General features: G+C 45.2%; 1 protein-coding gene across 6 annotated transcripts in view; it reads right to left on the bottom strand.

Moving 5' to 3' along the window:
• The window catches only part of NEDD4L (NEDD4 like E3 ubiquitin protein ligase), a 506193-nt gene that overhangs the window by 241146 nt on the left and 243419 nt on the right, over positions 1-21628 (bottom strand). For all 6 annotated transcript variants that reach the window (XM_075587127.1, XM_075587140.1, XM_075587156.1 and 3 more), the window contains one exon: positions 10260-10341. In XM_075587127.1, the coding sequence (XP_075443242.1) occupies positions 10260-10341 (82 nt within the window). The remainder of the gene's footprint in view (positions 1-10259; positions 10342-21628) is intronic.

Below are 21628 nucleotides of genomic sequence, written 5' to 3'. Positions count from 1 at the left end.
CGCGGCTGCACTTGGAGACAACTGAAGTTGTAATTTCAGGCAGCAGCCGCGTCACATGTATTTTGCCAGCCAAACACAAACACAAACACACACACACACTTTGTTTCTTTTTTTTATATTAAATGGATGACGTTAAGTCCCGCCTCCAAGTCTCGTCATTCTGTCTGCTGGGGATGAGCACACATCGCCCAGCAGACAGAGGCTCGCAAACGTGGACGCACGGAAGTGTAGCAGCTGTCTGAGCCTATCCTATAATATAGGAGCACTGCTAATATAGAACCTGCTGATTAAATAGGGATGGGATAGGAGAGCTTAAACTAGGAGGAGGGGCCAGGATCCTCCCAACTATTTACAATTAGACATGAACTTGCCAAGATATTATACGTCTAATTGTAAAATGTTGGGAGACATGTGGCCCCTCCTCTTAGCGTAAGCTTTCCCCTCGCATCCCTATTTAGTCAGCAGGAGCAAGTATACACAGGTAATCAAAGTCATCATTGAGATGTATTCCCCCAGTAGAACACGGTTGTAGCCTTTGCTGCAGCAATAAGGGAAGTATTTATATTTTTTCTTGCACTTTTCAAGATTTTTGTTCACAATTTCTTATGGCACTTCTGATTTTCTAACCAGTTTTAATTGCACTGTAGCTCACACATAGCACATATACTGCTGCTAAATTATAACCCCTGAGGCACTGCACACATCACCCATCCCCATTGACATTAGCTCACAAGGTGACACCATGCGGCCGGCACCGACAGGGGGGAGAGCTGGGACAGGAGTCCCGTGCATAGTGACGGAGGGGGCCTGGAGAGCGCTGGACGTTGCTGCCGGGCTGCCTCCTCCCTGGCTTGAGAGCGCGCCTCCTGCTCCTCCTTCCACCCCCCTGCTGGTGTTCGCGCACCTCCTCAACTCCTCCCCTGGTGTGCGCGGGAAGGCCGCGCCGCATCCTCAAGGTAAAATGTGGGGGAGGCAGGCTATTGTAGGGAGGAGGGGGGCGGTGTGGTACTATTGTGGGTATGGGGGCAGGTGGGGTATATTGTGCGGGATGGGGCAGGTGGGGTTCTATTGTGGGGGAAGGAGGCAGGAGTGGGTCTTGTGTGGAGGAGGAGGGCTGGTGTGGGGCAAGGGGGTATTGTGGGGGAGGTGGAGCTATTGTGGAGGAAGGTGGCCAGTGTGGGGCTATTGTGGAGAAGGGGGGCTATTGTGGGGCATGGGGTGAATTGTGGGGCTTATGTGGGGCATTGTTGGGGAGGTGGTGCTGTTGTGGGGGGGGGGGGGATTATGGGGCCATTGTGTGTGTGTGTTGTAGGGCCAGGGACTATTATGTGTGTATTGTAAGGTAGGGATAGTGTGGGTATTCTGGGGGACGGAGGTATTGTGTGTGTGTGTGTTGGGGGAGGAGAGCAAGAGTGCTGAAGGGATTGAGGGGGGAGAGAGAAGGGATTGTGGAGGGAGAGAGAAGGGATTGTGGAGGGATAGAGAGAAGGGATTGTGCAGGGATAAAGTGAAGGGATTGTGGGGGTTGAGAGAGAAGGGATTGAGGGGCGGAGAGAGAAGGAATTGAGGGGGGGAAAGAGAAGGGATTGTGGGGAGGGAGAGAGAAGGGATTGTGGGGAGGGAGAGAGAAGGGATTGAGGGGGAGAAAGAGAAGGGATTGAGGGGGGAGAGAGCGAAGGGATTGAGGGGGGAGAGAGCGAAGGGATTGAGGGGGGATAGAGAGAAGGGATTGAGGGTGAAAGGGAGAAGGGATTGAGGGGGGAGAGAGAAGGGATTGTGGGGGGGAGAGAGAAGGGATTGTGGGGGGAGAGAGAAGAGATTGTGGGGAGGAGAGAGAAGAGATTGTGGGGGGAGAGAGAAGGGATTGTGGGGAGGAGAGTGAAGGGATTGTGGGGAGGAGAGAGAAGGGATTGTGGGGAGGGAGAGAAGGGATTAAGGGGGTTGAGAGATAAGGGATTGAGGGGGTTGAGTAGTATTAGATAATAGTTTAAAAAAAATAGATGTTATTCAACTCTACGCCATTTTTAATGAGTTTTAATATAATGAGCATCCCTTGATGATTTAAAAAAAAAAATTGTGCCGCTTGGATTGTCTCGAAGATAAAGGGATTTTTTTTTAAAACTTGTCTCTTGACTTCAAAGCCTGGAGTAAAAACACAATTAAACCTCATTTTTAAAACAGGAAACAAACTCCTTAACAATATAACTTTTATTTGACCTACACCGTGACATCTTTTGAACTGGTTTTGCCACAATGCTGCAGCCGGAAGACATTAGTAGCGAGACCCCAAAGTGCTGTGGGTTCTTGATGCAGAGGGGGCGGCCTGCAGACAGCCCAGTGTGTCATTTTATACATGGAACCGGTAAATAATACGGTACTAGGCCAACCTATCTGTATCTTCACTTCTGCTCCTCAAACCATTCACAATTGGTAGAACTATGACTGAAGATAGGACGATATCAAGCCTAAATAATAAAGGTCTTATATTGTCTATATACTTATATATTCAGCATGTAATTAGTTAAAATAAATAATATAGTATTAAATTAGAAATTATATTGGAAAATGATTAGCCGACTCTGCAAAGATAAGAAGATAAATCAATCTGAAGACAGGCAGGTGTAGAAATGTTTCATGTGATTTAAGAAACCTGGTATGTTTAATGTTGGCTGGGTTGAATAGTAGATGGTCTTGAGTTTGGAATCAAAGGTTAGTTAAATAGATAGAAAGACAAGACAATAGAAATAGATCTTAAAAGATTAGGAACATAGTTACTTAGTGACAAAACAAAGAAGGGTCTTCTAAATCAAAGTAAATATTGCTAAATGAAGAAACAGTGTTCTGATGTTGATGATCAACTAAGAACATTTTGGCTGACGGTGAGAAAAACAGGTGCTTGCTAAAATGTATAAAGATTGTACTTGGATTTATAGAATTCAGAATCATTTAACATCACCAAGCTAAGAACAGCCAAGCTAAAGATTCTCCACTCTATAACTAAATTCTTTATACCTTAACAGGGCCACCGACAGCTTTCATTGGGCCCAGGACTAGAGGGGAAGGGGGGGGGAAAGAGAGAAATAGGTATAAGTTAATGGGGGAGAGAAATACAGTAGGTACAGGGTGAGGGGGGAGAAATAGGTATACGATAATATGGGGGAGAAATAGGTATAGGGTAATGGGGGGGGGGGGAATAGGTATAGGGTAATGGGGGGGGAGAAATAGGTATACTATAATGTGGGGGAGAAATAGGTATAGGGTAATGGGGGGGAGAAATAGGTATAGGGTAATGGGGGGGAGAAATAGGTATAGGGTAATGGGGGGGGGAGAAATAGGTATACGATAATGTGGGGGATAAATAAGTATACGGTAATGGGGGGGAGAAATAGGTATATGGTAATGGGGGGGAGAAATAGGTATAGGGTAATGGGGGGGGAGAAATAGGTATAGGGTAATGGGGGGGGGGGAAATAGGTATAGGGTAAGAAGGTGGGAGAAATAGGTATAGGGTAAGAAGGGGGGAGAAATAGTTATAGGGTAAGAATTGGGGAGAAATAGGTCTAGGGTAAGAAGGGGGAGAGTAGTGGTGTACGGAGTACCCGGAATTACTCTGCACTTTTTCAGCTACCCAGACATTACCCGGACCCGGCAACTGAGAAGTGGGCCCTGTGTCGGGTAATACCCGGTGTCGGGTAATGTCAGGGTAGCTGAAAATAAACAAATCACTTACCACCAAAACAAATGCATTGCCTCCGCCGCGTGCGCTTATAGTAAGCGCGACCGACGGTGCGATGGAGCGACGGCTTCATCGCGATCGCTTTAAGTCATCTCAATTTGATTTTTCCAGCGACGGCAGCCTGACCTCACCGTCGCTATATGCGCAGCCTTACACAGCACAGCAGCAGGTAAGCAGTGTGGCTGGGGAACCACGTGACCGGAGCAGGAGCGTTCCTGTTGGACAGCCGTCTATCCAATAGGAACGCTCCTGTCACATGGTTCCCCAGCGGCACACACACACACACACACTACTTACCTGCTGCTGTTCTGTGTAACGGATTCCTGCTGCTCCCACGCAGGCTGAAGACGCTTCGAAGGCTGCCACCACCACAGGACCACTGCTGCTCTTCATAGATGTCTCCTTGGTCTTCCTCCACCCTGCAGGTAAGTGCCAACCGGGTACCCAGACCGGTAGAACTATTGATTTTGGCCGGGTAACCGTTTTTTTTTTTTTAAATAAATGACTACTGTACCCGGTACAATACTAGGGGAGAGAAATAGGTATAGGAAAAGGAGGGGGGAGAGAAATAAGAAGGGGGGAGAGAAATAAGAAGGGGGGAGAAATGGGTATGGGTAAGGGGAGGGGGAAATAGGCATAGGGTGAGGGGAAAACAGGTTTAGGGTGAGGGGGAAACAGGTATAGGGTGAGGGGGAAATAGGTATAGGGTAAGGGGGAGGGACAAATAGGTATAGGGCAATGGGAAAATAGGTATAGGGTAAGGGGGGGAAATAGGTATAGGGTAAGGGGAAAATAGATATAGGGTAAGGAGAGGGGAAAAAAGGTATAAGGTAAGTGAGAGGGGAAAATAGGTATAGGGTACGGGGGAGGGGAAAATAGGTATAGGGTACGGGGAGGGGAAAATAGGTATAGGGTAAGGGGGAGGGGAAAATAGGTATATGGTAAGGGGGGGAAATAGGTATAGGGTAAGGGGAAAATAGATATAGGGTAAGGAGAGGGGAAAATAGGTATAGGGTACGGGGAGGGGAAAATAGGTATAGGGTACGGGGGAGGGGAAAAATAGGTATAGGGTACGGGGGAGGGGAAAATAGGTATAGGGTACGGGGGAGGGGGAAATAGGTATAGGGTGAGGGGGAAATAGGTATATATGTTTTATGTAAGGTTAATAAAAGTTACATTTTATTCAAGAGTGGTGTGCATATAAGTGAATTTTTCTTTGAGCACACAGCCTTGTGAGCGTGTTTTTTCCTGATTCATTTCAGTTCACACCCACCCATTAATTATCGACTATTTTATATCTAATTTGTATGGTTTCTAGTTGATCACTCCCTACCCACCCCTCTTTTTTGAGTTTTACGGTACCTTGGTATGAAGTAAGGGCTGGAGGAGGAAGCAGTAACACTTGGGTGGTGGGCGAGCGGAGGCACAAGGAGGGGGCTGTGAAGGGAACTGCAACAGCCCACAGAGGAGCCTCGAGACAGCCCACAGAGGGTCCATGTGAAGGGGACTGCAATGTCCCATGGAGGGGTTCCATGAAGGGTCTTTGAGGTGGCCTGCAGGGGGGCCCTGTGAATGTTGTGGTTACTCCTCAAATCGGTAGGGTCCAGAGGGCCGTGGGTGGGGGAGGGTTGAGAGGGGAGAGAGAGAACTGGGTTGCAGCGGGCCCTGGGGCGGTAGGACAGAGTAGGAATAAGCAGCTGCACAGCCGGGAAGATTCAAACATGTCTTTCCCGCCTGTTCAGTTCGTTATATTGACTGCTAGTCCCCAGGAAGCCACCAGGAAGGCCATGATTGTCTCTTCAGCTAAGCTAGTCATGTGTGTTTCCCTTACTGACTTGGCCCCTGATTCACCGGGCCCGGGACAGGAGTACCGGCTGACCCACCTGTCGGCGGCACTGTGCCTGAATGATGTAACTAACTGAAATGATGCTGTAAAAGAGGTACATTGAGAAAAGAACCGGACCGTGGATTATTTGATATGTGGGTAGATACGGTGAGGGGGTCTCTGGGAGTTGGAATATGGTATGGGGACTCTGTGACTCATTATGGTATGCTAAGATTGGAACAGGGCGACAAGGGAGTTAATCAGCTTGTGCGAGGCTGGCAGAATAACCGTCTAGGAGGAATGGGGAAGTGAAAGTAATAAGATTAGCCAGAAAAAGATTGTTTCCAGGCAGTTTAGGGCTCAAGATAAGATTACGGAAAGTTAAGGGGGTACGTTATAATAAATATGTGCCAAGCAGAAAAATATATCTTGTCAACAATATTCTTTGTATGGGTATTGCATTGATTACATTGTATAATGATTGACTAATGTACAGTATATCCGGCTGTGGAGTATATACAGTATGCTTTTGTATCACCAATAATTTCAGACCAAGCCTTTGAGACTTCCTCATTTTGGTCTCCTTGCATATGGTTGGTAATAAAAATCATCACTCATTTATCCTATTTTGGCCTGGCCATTCGATTGTTTCAGGCAACGACAGCTATATATTGAAAGGTGGGCCGTTTATTTGCACCCATCTAACGAGCAAATGTTCAATGACCGTGTAAAGTCTTCGGCTGCTCATGTTTTCCACATGTGAAGTTATATCTTTCGGAAAACTTTTTTTTTTTTTTACACTAAAAAGAAAACAAGAGAAGGCCATGTTCAGGGGGCAAGATGCTAGCATTGTAGGAGTAAAATGTGTACACTGTTGGCTTCTGGGAGGGATTGTTTATTTAAGTAATATTCTGGCCCACTCATCCCATAGATTTTACTGCAAGCTCGCATCCATTCTGAACAGGTACATACAGTAGGGGGAGCAATATGGGAATACTGCCTGTCTCCACTTGACAGCTCTTTCAGCAGACACAGGCCCCTATTCAAAGTTAAGTCACCCCCCCCTCCCGCCCCCCTGTGCTGCTGAAGAAATCAGATACATTCAAATAAATAAGACTAAAATCCCAAAGTAATGGAGCTGAAATTCCATGCAAGGTAAATCATACTCTTGTTTATTTCTACACAATATTTCAGCACACATTTGCCCCCCAGTGTTAAGCTCCAATTCCCACAGTGCGGTTGCACTGTGTAGATTCTGCCATAACAGAAGGTACGTGATATGAACCATGCAAGAGCTGCAAAGCTCCAAGCACAATTCCCCGCACCCAGGTGGGTAAATGTAATGTATTGCACAGGAACTTGAGCAGTTCACTTGTTTATAAAAATACAAGTTTTCAGAAAATACATTCTAGCTCCGGCCAGAAATAGACCAAATGAGCTAGTCTTGTTCAGAAAACGTTTACTATAAACAGACTGTAGTGATGACTACACAAGGCACAATGTACAGTATGCTGGACACTACTGGAGTTTACCATTTACCTTACCATAAATACTGTATATAAAGTTTAGGTAACAAAAGTGTTGATACAAAATACAATATTAGCACTTTCTCCGTTCAAGAAGCTTTTCTCTGGACTTTCTGCAGCCGACGACATTGGAGTCTTGCCGTAGCAATGGATAAAATGGATATGATTATTATGTTATCCCTGTGTGGTTCTGACAGCATTCGTTGGGCTATACTGTATAATATAAATAGAAAGTGGCTGATTATCGGCAAACATTTACAATCCTGAATACAGGCATACCCCGCATTAACATACGCAATGGGTCCAGAGCATGTATGTAAAGCGAAAATGTACTTAAAGTGAAGCACTACCTTTTTCCCCACTTATCGATGCATGTACTGTACTGCAATCGTCCTATACAGGCAGTCCTCGGTTATCCGACACAATGCGTTACTCAAAATGGCGTTGGATAGCGAAACGTCTTAAAGCGAAACACGTTTTCCCATAGGAACACTTTATAAATGAAAGGTTCCGTTCCTGAAGGCATTTTTAACACTAAAATACACCAAATATTTTATGCAGGCAATAAGATATGCAGCACACACAAATTATATAGTGTATATATTATATAGTATAATATTATATATATACGCTCTTACGATGCTTTGCAACGTTGTTTATGTGAATGTGTATATATATATATATATATATATATATATACATACACACACACAACGTTGCAAAGCGTCGTAAGAGTGTTGGATAAGCCATTTTGGCGTTGTAAAAATGAATATAGGTATGCATTGCACAGCGTTGGATAAGCCATTCGTTGTAAAGCGAAGCGTTGTAAAACGAGGACTGCCTGTACGTGCATAACTGATGTAAATTACGCATTTGTAACAGGCGCTATAGTTTCCCCGCTTTCGCACAGCTTCGGTACAGGTAGGGAGCTGGTATTGCTGTTCAGGACTTGCTGACAAGCGCATGCGTGAGCTGCCGTTTGCCTATTGGGCGATATCTCCTTACTCGCGAGTGAACTTAAAGTGAGTGTCCTTAAACCAGGGTATGCCTGTACTTGTAAAAAAGCAATTAAATACTTTAGTCAATGATCATAGCACAAAGATGATGAACTTATTGGCTGGCAGAGGGGCTTGCAAAGCATTGCAATGCGGGCAGCTAAGGTGTTTATGATGTCAGTCAGAACATCATGTCAAGTTCTTGGAATCTCAGATGGATGGTGACATCGTCTGCATCTGATGAAGGATTGGCCTGAGGAATACTTTGGCTATGATGTCATCCTCATTGGTACAAGAAATCAAAATACAACCCTTAGATCAGTGGTTTTCAACTTCAGTCCTCAAGACCCTCTAACAGGTCAGGTTTTCAGGATATCCCTGTTTCAGCACAGGTCGTAGATTCTTCGACTAAGCCACGGATTGAGCTACCTGTGCTAAAGCAGGGATACCCAGAAACCTTGACCTGTTGGAGGGTCTTGGGGACCAGAGTTGATAACCCCTGCCCTAGAACAGGGTTGTGCAAATTGGGGGGCGTGAGATTTTTGGGGGGAGGCGCGGTGGTTACAGAGGCCCTGCTCTCTTCCTGACGGCATTTAAATTAAATGCCGGGTGAGTGGCGAAGGCCTCTGTAACTTCCCTTACCTTGGCTCCGGCAGCTTCTGGTGACGCGTCGCCATGGCAACATGGCATCAAATGACGCTGCAGGGTCTCGTGACGTCAGAACGCCGGAGACAAGGTCCCCCACCTTGTGGCAGGAGCAAATGGGGGGGGGGGAGAGAAGAGCCTGCAGGGGGGCGCAGGGGAAAAAGTTTGCGCACCCCTGCCATAGAAAATAAACAACGTGGTGTGCTGCTCTAAGGGGGGTGGCATTTACCCCACATAAATTGTGTTCCAGGGATATTAGTGAGGGAGGCAAGAAAATGAACAGTGCTAGGGTATTGTGAGTAAAAGTTGCAGTAATGAGCTCTGGATGATACTTATACCCACGATTAAATAAGAGTTAAATTAGATTAACCAGAAAACAAAACTATTCAATTTTTCACAGGAAATCAATACTGTCCCGGCCAGCTTTATTCTAAAGCTCGCCGGGATGAAACCGGGGCTTTTTCTCCGATTTAAACGGAGTTTCCCCGCAGTTTCCCGCGCGGCGGCAGCTTCAAAAGATAAGCGCTAATGGCGCCTTGAAGGCGCCCGAGGCGCGGGAAACCGGCCGAAAAGAGCTGCACGCCGTCCGCGGGTTTAAAAATGCCCGTGGTGGCTCCCGGCTTAGAATAAAGCTGGCCGCCGCCACTGTAGATACAAATGTTACTTTAAGAAAAATGTCATCTTTCTAAAGACATTATCTTCGAGTCTTTTTGGACTACAAAACGATAATAAATCTGTACTAAACAAAGGGTCATTTATATGCAAACATTGCAAAATTTGTGCTAAAATGCGTCAAAAGCGAACCTTCACTTCATCAGTCACAAGGATGACGTATAATGTCCAGATGTTTATTAACTACAATTCAACATATATTATCTATTTACTAACATGTGGCTGCGGGCAACAGTATGTCAGCAGAACCACTAGATGCTTGAAAATCAGGGTTATGGAACATCTTTGGCTCATTAATAAAAAAGGATCAGAATCATCCTGTACCGAAACATTTTTCTAATTGTCCTAGGGGTAATATTGACCACTTTACATTCCAGGGCATAGAACAGGTCCCAGCACTGCCCAGTTGTGGGGATAGATTAAAGATCTACTGTAGATAGGGAGGGGTTTTCTCTCTTCTTGTGTTTTCATACACTTGTTCCCCTGTAGCACCACCACCAGCCCAATATTGGCCTTATTTGGTGGTTTTGATGAGTATTATTTAATAGAGATTTTTTGATACGGCTATCTGAGTGTTTACATACAGTATATACATACTGTACATACAGTGGTCGACAAATCACCAAAAAATCTACTCGCCACCTAGTACCAATCATGTGCTGCTTGGGCAACTAGGAGCTCGCCATTAGGAGCTCACCACAATGTTAAATCCATCCGGGGCGTGCAAATGCATAGGTTTGTCGAACACTGCATATATACACACACTCCTTTTATCAGCATATTAATTTGCAAAGTAAATACAGTATACAGTACAACATATTATTTGTGATACACAAAAGAAAATGAAGAAATTTGACCTACCTTCTTTATTGTTTTGGTTTGTATCAAAGCAAGTTCTCTGTTTTCATCTGCTACATACAGGGACAGCTTCACATAAGGGTCACTGCAAGAGAAATCATGTATTTTAATACATTCATAAATCCCACCCAAACTAAAGCACAAATCTTTGCAACAGAAGACGTATTATCCGCTTTCCATGCCAAATGATAAAGAAAATAGTGCTTGTAGAACACGATATTTATATCTAAAGTTCTATCACACAGCACTACCCAATAACATGACAGAGAATATGGCTGATCCAATATTATATATATATAAATAATATATATATATATATATATATATATATATATATATATATATGTATATATATATATATATATCTTAATATATAAAATCGAAAGGTTGGTACTAGCTGCGGTGAATCTGATTGGTCCTCAGCCTCTGGCCAATCAGATTGGTGGCTCTATGACGTCACCCAACTCTCTCTCCCTCTCCCTCCCCCCCACCGGCTCCCGGACGGAGGGGAAGCGCAGCGCGGCCCTCCTGCCCCAGCCGCCAATGCTCACATGCCTCCCTCCCCGGCAGGGAGACAGGCAGTGAGCAGGCAGCCTCCAGAAGGACCCCCTTCCTCCTGCAGCTGCAACCGGTAAGATGGCGGCGCACAGCGGACAGGCGGGGGGTGGTATTCAGCCAGGAGAGAGGGGGTGGGAGTTAGTCAGGAGAGAGGGGGGGGGAGTCAGAAGAGAGGGGGGGGAGAGAGGGAGTCAGGAGAGAGAGGGGGGGGAGGGAGTCAGGAGAGAAGGGGGGAAGCCTGAACAGCTGTGAAGAGTGGGGGAAGGGAGTTGAGAGGGAGGATGGGGGAGGCAGAACATTACATCACGGGCAACGCCGGGTATATCAGCTAGTATATATATAGATTGGCTTGTGTAATACGAGCTTGAGACAAAAGGTGGCACTGAGTGCTCATTTGCATGTCATTTTCCAGAATCCCTTGCTGCAGTGGAAGTGCTGTATGCTGGGTGACAATGGGGAAAGACAGGGTTGCAGACCTGTCTAAGACATGCAAATGAACATACAGTAATATTTACAGTTGCTTTATGCTTTACTGTGGAGGGTTTTTGTCACTTTTTTTACCCACCATAACCTTAATGACAGTGGTGATTACCTAGTCTAGTCTCAAACCTGCTAGCCATTAAGACCAGCCTCACACTGATGATACCCATCAAGGTTGAAACATGTATGTGAGTAGGTCTAATGGCTTTGCATCTCATCCCAGCCTCTGTTTAAAAGCTGTGTTTAAAACAGCATGCATTGGCTTGAGGATTGGCTTGTGTAATACGAGCTTGAGACAAAAGGTGGCACTGAGTGCTCATTTGCATGTCATTTCCCAGAATCCCTTGCTGCAGTGGAAGTGCTGTATGCTGGGTGACAATGGGGAAAGACAGGGTTGCAGACCTGTCTAAGACATGCAAATGAACATACTGTACAGTAATATTTACAGTTGCTATATATATATATATATACATATACATACACATACACACACTTATTATTTTAAGTATCAGTGTTTTGCTGATAATTGCACAAGTCGCAACTGAAAACAATAATCCCTAATTACAGTATACCCTTCTGCACTGCAGCAGTGCTGGGAAGGTGCCAACGAGTGTTAAAGGTAATGTATAGTGGCGCGTGTGCTGGTAAGTTCAACCATGATGACAGCTTGAACAATATGTCTGGCTAAAGTTGGGATGCAAACATGGCGGTGCCATCGGTGTGACTGCACCTGGCCCCACACTCTTCCCCGGCTCAACTTCAGTAGTCACAGTTTCATATAGCGGTAATTAAATTAACCACCACAACATTTAAACTGTGATTGCCGGATCTCTGCAGCATCCTCCTGCTACCATGTGACGCTGCATCAACATGACAACGCGATGTCATGAGCCACGTCGCCACGACAACACAACGACATGATGCGAGGGCAGGCAAGAGGCCGCACGCATCACGTGATGTCATGTCGTAAGGTGACGCATTGCAGCAAGAGGAGATGGAGCCTCCGGTGCAGGTAAGAGGCCCAGCGAAACTGCCAGTCATCGCTGGATGCAAAAGAAACTGGCATAACAAAGTACTCAACCCCCAAATGTTGGAACACACATAAAAGCAATGGCCCTTATTCTCCAGAGGTCAGATTGTCCCTGAGCGTTCCAGCTTTCAGGAAGAAGGCAGAGGGTGCTAAGAACCCCCAGAGGTTACACAAAAACTGTCATTCAAACCTCAATCTGACTACCTACAACGGCAAGAACTGGAAGACGAGCGCTAAAAGATTAAATGGGGATACTGTTGGCCTTGGTGAAGAAACAAAGATGAAGCCTCATTGCACTCAAAAGCAGACACCTATTATATTACAGAGGTACAGAAGATGGACAATCAGTGGCGTGGACTTAATCCAACAGATGGAGAATCAACATTGTGGAATATGAAAGCTCATCGGAAAGAGTAACCAGAATAGTTGACAGAGATACAGTACAGGCTTCAAATAATCGAAGTGTATGCCCCAACATCAAGTCACAGAGACAATGGAGGGGAAGACTTCTAACATGAACTCAATAACTTAACAACAAAGGAAATTGAGAGTTGAAGACTCTACATGAAATTGTACGAGATGACATTACAGAGCATAATCCAGCAGAGGAAGAGTGAGAAGAAACCACCAATGACAAGTGGCGGATTTACAAATCCGCCGCCCTTAGGCACTTAACTGGTGCCACGCTCCTCCTCTGTGCCTCGCTACTCCTTCTGCAGCGTTACGACCTGAAATGACGCTGAGATGTTGCGTTATTATTTGACGCCGTGACGCTGTGGGAGAAGTTCGACACAAAGGAAAAGGTAAGAACTTTACCGAGGCCCTGAGCTCTCCCCCGACAATCAATAGGGAAGAGAGCGGGACCTCTATATGGGGGCCGAGAAATGGGGGTGGGAATTAGTCGCCCCAAAATGTTGCCGCCCTAGGCCAGGGCCTGTCAGGCCTAATGGGAAATCCGCCAGTGACATACCATGCATCTTTTCAGAAGAATTGGCAATAAAATTCATGAAGAATGGGAAGGCCCCCAAATAAAATAAAATAACAGCTGAAATCTTTAAAAAAGCTGGGGAAGAAGAAAAAAAAAACCTTGCTAAACTCTGCTTGAACAGGAAAGTTCCAGAACAATGGAGCAATGCCATAATTATCCTCATCCACGGGAACGGAGGCCAATAAGACCTGAAGAACTACAGACCAGTCTGTATAATTCCAATCACATTTTTTATGAAGACACTTCCTAATTGGCTGCAACAGCCCCTGGACTTTGCCCAGCCCAGAAAACAAGCAGTATTTCGCCGTTGATACAACACGATGGACCACATCCAACTAGTACAAGAAGAGATTCCACGAACTAATGAATATGATCTCAGTTTAGGACTCAGATTATGGAGGGGAAAAAAACATTACAATCTGTCTACACTTCAGCGGTTTTAAAGTGATTAGTGTTGAAGATGCATATATTGATATTATAAGGGACATTTATGGTATTTGAACGCCACATTATTAGATTAAAAGCAAGATAAGGATCAGCAAGGACGTGAGACAGGGAGAAACCATGTAGCAAAGCTTTTCACAGCAAAACTTAGAGAATTGTTCAAGACATTGAATTGGGAAGAAACATTGAATACTTCAGTCCAGAAGACTTCCAGAAACAAATCTGAGAACTTGCAGAAGCAAAGAAGAAAGTGGGCCTCCACAGCTGCATTGAAAATCAACCACCACAGTGTACATCTGCATTGCCCCAAAGGCGGACAGCCTGATGGGGCTCCCCAAGAGATGCTCCCCTCTGCACAGGACCAGTGTGCTAAGGGTTAACATTTGCTTGTCCTTTGTGGAACGTCAACCCCACCCACTGTAATGTTAATGAGTCAAGAGGACACAAAGAACTTTTTGTTCACAGCTGCATTGAAAACCAACCACCCCAGTGTACATCTGTGTTGCCCCAATGGCAGACAGCCTTTGGTGCAGCCAAAGGGTGTGAGCCATTTGCTGCTGTTTGGTGATGTTAAAGCTGCTATATTTCAAATCGGAAAATCACAAGCCCTTTATCCCCTGTACCCAATTTTCCAACTCTATCTGTCCATGAAATGTCTGAATTGACTGTTTAACCCTGTTCTTGTAATGTAACCATGTATTGTTATCATAACTCTGTGCCCAGGACATACTTGAAAACGAGAGGTAACTCTCAATGTATTACTTTCTGGTAAAACATTTTTATAAATAAATAAAATAAAAATAATGCATGTATCTCAGACAGAACAAGGTGATGTTCAACAGATGTGTCAACTAAGGCTTAGTCCATAGAGACTGAAGCCGTGCGGAGGCGCGCTGAGGCTGAGGGAAAGCAGTGCTTTCCCTGGCCTTAGAGCGCGCCGTCCGTGGGCGTGTCTGGGGGCGGGCCAGTGACATCACGGAGCTGGTTCGCCCTCATTGGGCGAACCACTCACGTGACCGGCCCTGCGCTCCGGCGAGCTCAAAAACGAAAGATTTCTTAAGACACGCTTCCGCAGGCGTGCGGAAGCGTGCGCGAGCCCCTGCTAAAGCCGCTCTCATTGCGGCTGCAGGGGCTCAGTGCCGAGCAGCAGCATGGCTCAGCACAGGTCAGCGCCTAAGCGCTGACCATGCCCGAGGCCTAAGAATGCTTGGCAAATTTCTCATGCTTCTACTGCTTGGTAAATTTATTTTGCACAAACAATGTCGTTTTGTTAATTTTTTTCACAAAAAATAAATACAATTTACCAGGTTCGTAAAATAAAAATATCCTTTTGTGAGCAGATTCACATGTCTGAGACAGGTCTGCAAACCTGCCTTGCTATATTATCTCTTAGCATAATACTTCCACTGCAGCCAGGGATTCTGGGAAATGACATGCAAATGAGCACTCACAGAGGGTCACATTTTGATTCATGTCCATTTTAACATGGACGCCCTATAAACGTATTCCTGCCACATTACCAGCTTTATAGCACAGCTTGGCTTAAGAAGTGCATAGCCAGTAAACCTGCTCACAGACAGCTGTTTCAACCTTCCATCAGTGCGAGGTTGTTAGCTGGCTTTGCTTGGTTTACAAACTTTCACGAAAAACTTCACACATCTTTAAAGATCACTGCAAGAGATGTGTGCAGAGGTACATATAATCGAGACCGATTTGGGTGAAATTATATCTTGGCTTTATTGAGCCTGTTCCTTTATCCAGGCAAAATATACAAAAACAACAAATTAACAAACCCTTATCCCTTTGTAAGGACTAACTTACTTCCCCAGACCCTATCTGCGTAACTGGAGGGATATTCCCATTACCAGCCTATCACCCCAAAGTCTCAGGAGGTACCTTAAGCAGGTGGCCCTCCATGTCAGCCTCTTGCAGGTTCCTGGGTCCTTTGGGTCCAGGAAATATAGGTCTCTCGGTGTCTGGATCTCAGCACAGCCTTTGTGCTCAAGATAGTGTCTGTGTGCAGGCTTCTCTGCTCTCCTTCTGCCAGCCCTGATGTGAGCTAAGGAATCTCTCTCCTGTGTCTCACATGAGGCTTTTTACAGAGCTCTCATTAGTCCAGATAGAGACTAGTTAATTGAGTGGCTGCAATTAACTCGCTCTCTGCTGGATTCTCAGAGCTCTGAGGCTGCTTTATTTAAACAGCGATAAGTCCCTGTTACAATCACTGTAATACATTTAGTTTGCTACAAAATGATACTTTATCTCAAAAGTTTGTAAAATATTTGTTTCTATAAGTGTAACGCCCAACGGTATACATTTATGTATACACGCTGCCCTCCCGGTGGGTATAAGGCGTTAACACTGAAGTATACAAAGCAGGTTAAGTGTATTGATGGACATGCGCTCCGGCCAATGGCTGAGAGCAGAAGGAAGGAATAAGTCCATTGGATCCTGGGGAGCGGAGACGTCATGGCAACGTGAGTGATGAGATGAGAAGAGAGATCCACGTGAGCAAAGAGAAGAGACGCACGTGAGAGAAGAGAGAGGATCCTGTCCCGAGGAGCCCTGTGCACAAGACAGCGAGGTTGCAGAGCCTAAACAACCAGCAGGACGGCAAGGAGAGAGAACCTGTGCAAGCTGTGATTCAAAGCTGTGAGTCACAAAGACAGAAAGCGGCTGGGCGATCGCTCCTACAAACACATCAGTGTCCTTTCTAAGTGTCCTGGATACGACACCCACTGTAAAGTAACAGGCCTGCAACTATTTAAACTATATAACACTACACAAGTTCCCACGCTGTGCCGGTAACTACAGTGGCTCTTTTAGTTAGCACACGAGACCGGGACTGAATAAGTGACTCTGTGAGACATTTGCACAGCGAGGTTTGTTGTTATACTGTATTTATTTTGCCTGTATAAGTGTTGTCGGTGGTCTCCAGATATTGAAAGCCACTGCATGGGATTCCTTCGTTCCCTACCTATAAAGTACTATTATCTATAAGCTACATGTCCAGCTGCATTATCTGATGCCAGTCTGGTGCTTTGCAGGCTGAATACTCTCGCTCAGATACAGGGGAGGTGGACTCAAGCCTCCACCCTGGTATATAACATTTATACGTGCATGGAAATAAAGAGGGGTTACATAAGGATTTCTTCCTAAGGACAATAGAGTTCGTTTTGTGTTTCAACTCATAACACTTAAAGTATGCCTTTCCAGCTTTCAGGTAACTGCTTGGAGTTAGCAGGACTGAATTATTGGTAGATCTACCCTGAGTCGTCCAGCTACATCTAGTGGCAGCAAGTAAAAACTGGGATGTGATCAAAACTCAAAACAGAAGTACAGTAGCTCTCAAGCGAGCCTGAAATGCAATCTGCATCTCCTCCAGTGCTCAAAAGGGGAAGTCGCGCTGATTCAGGTAATGCACAGCCTTTTTACAGCCTTGTTGATCCAGCATGCGTTCTTTGTGGGGAAGCAACGCAGTGCATCAAATTTACTACTTATAACGAACATGTGAAAGCTAATCTCTGAATGTGTGTATTTCTGAGGGTGAGTTTTATTAAAAATAAAAAAAAAGTAAAACATCTATTAAATTCCCCCCGCTCTTTTTTCTTATTTTTATATGCAAAGCATGTGACAATGTATAAGTCTAAAGACTTACCCTAAGCTAGCAATCATTTGGGGCTCCTGTTATAAATCTCTAACAATCCTGATTATGTGCCTAACTAAATGGCCACATTTCAGATCCAATCAATCCGTATATTCAATTCAAAACATTGACTATTGTTACAGTTTCCAGCTCAAACTGCTGGGAATATTGGCAACAAATGATCACAAACAGGAAAGTTTTAGAATGATCTTGCACTGCTGGGGAAGTGTGCTAAAACCTGCTATAGAGGATGCACAATATACTGTACTAAAGAGGCAATCAAAGCCGTTCATTTCTCTCTCTCTCTCTCTCTTTAATACAATGTAGCCATGTATAAAAATGGTATAAACCTGGTAAGTATGCAGGATTGCCAGCATCAATCATGGAGGTTTGCCCTCACACCCTGGTGAGGTGTCATATGTACACAAGGGGAGTGGTAACATGCTCTGTGTCCACTGTTAGTGACACAAGAGGTGTGGCTGTTTTCTGAGTCTATATAAGACACAGCACTGCCTAAAGTTAGTAGTTCTGTAGTGGTTGGAGAGTGTTAATCAAGGGATCCGTGATGATCCAGTTCTGGAGGTCTGCAGCATTTAAGGCTGTCAGATATAATTGGTAGTTATCTACACTGTGATCAGGGACCTGACACAGGTGGGGATCTCCCTGAGGGGAGAGGTGACCCAACTCCATTGGGAGGGAAAGAACTTCTGAAAGAATGTACTACACCAAGATGAGCGGCTAGGACGACCGCTGTGAGGAGCAGTCTGCATGATGATGTCAATAAAGATGCCCAGTTTCACAAGACCCTTGCTGTGTATGTGTGGAGTCATTACACAGAAGGAGGCACCACAGAGGAGGTCCTCATCAGATACATCCCCCTGCGGCCGCAGAGATCCTGGTGAGGTGGAGGCGCTGCATCAGATGTGAGTAGGACTCTAAGCACACTACCTCAGATGCCTGTCATGCTGATATCCCCATACCATCCAAGCGGGAGACTCAGGAGTCCTGTAAGCCAGCAGGTGCACCACACACTATACCTACATGTAATGGGGCCAGTAGACCACAGGGGCCAATGTGAGATTGGGTGGGTCTGGAAAAACCGTTACAACAGTATTGAAGGGGGTCTCCGCTGAACCCCATGAATTTTGTCTTTGGGGAGACCCTTCTTCCAGAGGTACTCACCTCCGTAGGGGGTGAAGGTAGCCACTCCAGGGTTCACTATATGTCTGCTTTTCAAAGCTCCCTGGGCCCTGTGTGATCTCGTGTGTCTTCCTATTGGCCCATGTGACCAGGGGGCTTTAAACTGAAGACAACTGCAGGAGATAGCAGCACCACCATCGGCGGCAAGTATCTCTGGAAGTAGGGAGTTCCCCGGAGCTGAAATTAACAGGGTTCAGCTCCTGAGACTCACTGCTTCAAACCTGCATTAAAAACTGAAAAGAAAAATGGCTTGGATTGCTCCATTAAAACTCATAAAAAAATGTATTAAGAGTTGAATTAAATTTTTTTAAAAAAACAACAGTCGCTATTATTTAATACTACAGAAATGATTTATTTAAATAAAAAAAACAAGACCACGTTTTGCTGCTTTAAGGTTTTTCATGTTGGTTCAACCAAATGTATAACTTTTTGGGGAAACGTGTGAACTTTATTTTTTTTAAATTATCTTCCCTCACATGGGACAAAATGGAAAGGTAAAAAGTTGCAAATGCCAAGAAAAATATGATATGTTTGGAACTATAATAATGATCTAATTATAGTTATAATGATAGAACAAAGATATTTTGTATCATGATTAATAGCTCATAAAACTTTGAACCTATGAACATGAACATCAAATATGTTAATTATGTGTAGATCTGTGGTCAGAGAGAAATAGTTTGTTCTGTGCTGCAACAGAAATGTAAGTATCTAAAAACGCCCCAACATACAGGTCAAAAAAGTGGGTGTGGGTAGGTGTATATATAATAATAGCATGTTGTTGTATAGCGCTGCTAGTTGTACGCAGCGCTTTACAGAGACATTTTGCAGGCACAGGTCCCTGCCCCATGAAGCTTACAATATATGTTTTTGGTGCCTGAGGCACAGGGATAAAGTGACTTGCCCAAGGTCACAAGGAGCCGACACTGGGAATTGAACCAGGTTCCCCTGCTGCAAACTCACTGGTAGTCAGTGTCTTTACTCACTGAGCCGTATATAGTGGCGTGGTTCCACCTTGGCTGCCCTTACCTTAGATGTGGCTGCGGCTGGCAGCAGGGACCAGTGGCGTGCGGGGGAGGATGCAGAAGCGCTGTGTTAGTGGTAGGGGTGACCGGGTCGCCAGAGGTCCACAGCGGCTCCCTTCACAAGGCTCCGCCATCTATAATCAGCCACGCATGCGCAGTGGAAACCCGCACATGCACACAGTGCCCCGATAGCGGCGGCCATTTGGGAGAGAGTTGCACATGCGCAGAAGCCCTACAACAGCGACGGACATTAGAAGAAATCTCCGCGGGGGGAACTACAATCCCCTGCAGGCCAGGGGCTGGTAGACACATGGCACAGCACAGCCAATAGGGCTGCAGCATTCCCATGCACCAGGAGATACATTTGGCGCGCTGGGACCGTACACTCAGTGAGAAGGGGAGCTGAGAGAGTAAGGTAGTGTCCAGGGATCTATGCTTCCCTGGACAAAGCCTAGCTTGCCCCACTTATGCCTCAGGTAGACCCCGAGTCACCCAAAGATTGTGGTTGCTTCAGGGACAGCCCCTCAAGACAGAGACATTGCTCCTGTAGTGTATATAGTGTCAGGTACACAGCAAGACGCAGCGCAGTACTTGTGGCTGTGGTCTGGGACTAGACCCCCACCACAAGACAAAGAGACTCTCTCTTCACGGTGGAACACTCCAGTTGGAGTCCTCCCCACGTAGAGGCAGACGTCATCGGCGATAGCATGGGACCAGACGGGCCTCTTTCATCAGTTGGTGGTACCGGGTGCCGGAGCACCTGGCAGGTATCACAACAAAGTGCAATGGCCAGACATATTGTGAGCAGCGCTGTCACACACACTTAGGGTGGGAGTGACAATTGTGGGCTGGACACTGGTGCCCCTGCATCTAAGTACTGTGGAGATACTCTACGGGTCAATGTACATATATGTATGGTGTAGTTATAGTTGCATGTTTAGTAAACTGTTATATATATATATATATATACTGCGTGTGTATTTATTGTATTGGGTTCTGTGAAGGGGTTATTCAGCGCTGCTAGGATCCCTCACAGGTGGAGGCGCTGTCACCGGAATGAATCGGGTACACCCCAGGCTCCCTGCTGTGGAAGTTCAGGCCTTCTGTGAGCCATCAGGTAAAGTGCACGGGGGAAAGCGGGCTACACATATATACACACACACACATATATATATATATATATATATATATATATATATATATATATATATATATATAAAAATATTAAAACAAACCCTGACATCCTCCCTTGATAGAATATGTATCAGACAGGGGAAATCCCCTATGAATATACTAATGGACCCCTAATACCCAAGGCAAGGGGAAAAAGCCTATAAGCACAAAATATATGTAGCACAAGGGGTTAACAATAACCCCTTGAACCTACAAGGCCGGCCTCACCCCTAGTAAATATAAAACCACACAGCAAGCATAGATAACACATGCACCAAATTGCCTAATACATGCTGATGTCAAATACATATATTATATACATACACCGTAAATGCAGTTGGTATAATCAAGGCAAACCAGGCATAGTACCAAAAAGAGACTGTTAGTATGGGATCAACAATGGTTAACAGTTCACATCAGTTACCATAGTCCATGAGACAATACGCACGCGCGCGCGCGCGCACACACACACACACACACACACACACACACACACACACACACACACACACACACACACACACACACACACACACACACACACACAGTATTTGTATAAATTGATTGAAGCATAAATCAAAATAATGCGTGAACAAAAATATACGGTTTGCCCTGGGAATCACAAAGCGTTGATACCCGTATCTGAGCGTAGTGATTTTCTTCAATATCATGTGCATATTACACTTTCCAAACATATCTAACGCAAAAATCCTAAAAATAAATAAATAAAAGGGATACGTCGTCAGAGGCAGTTTTCCACGGTACAAATATTTTCACCATTCAATTTTATACGAGCTGGGCTTTAATCTCCCAACATATACACTCGTG

This window comes from Ascaphus truei, chromosome 1 (genome assembly GCF_040206685.1).
Source record: "Ascaphus truei isolate aAscTru1 chromosome 1, aAscTru1.hap1, whole genome shotgun sequence".
NCBI classification, from domain to species: Eukaryota; Metazoa; Chordata; class Amphibia; order Anura; family Ascaphidae; genus Ascaphus; species Ascaphus truei.
This window is presented reverse-complemented; position numbering and strand designations above follow the sequence as displayed.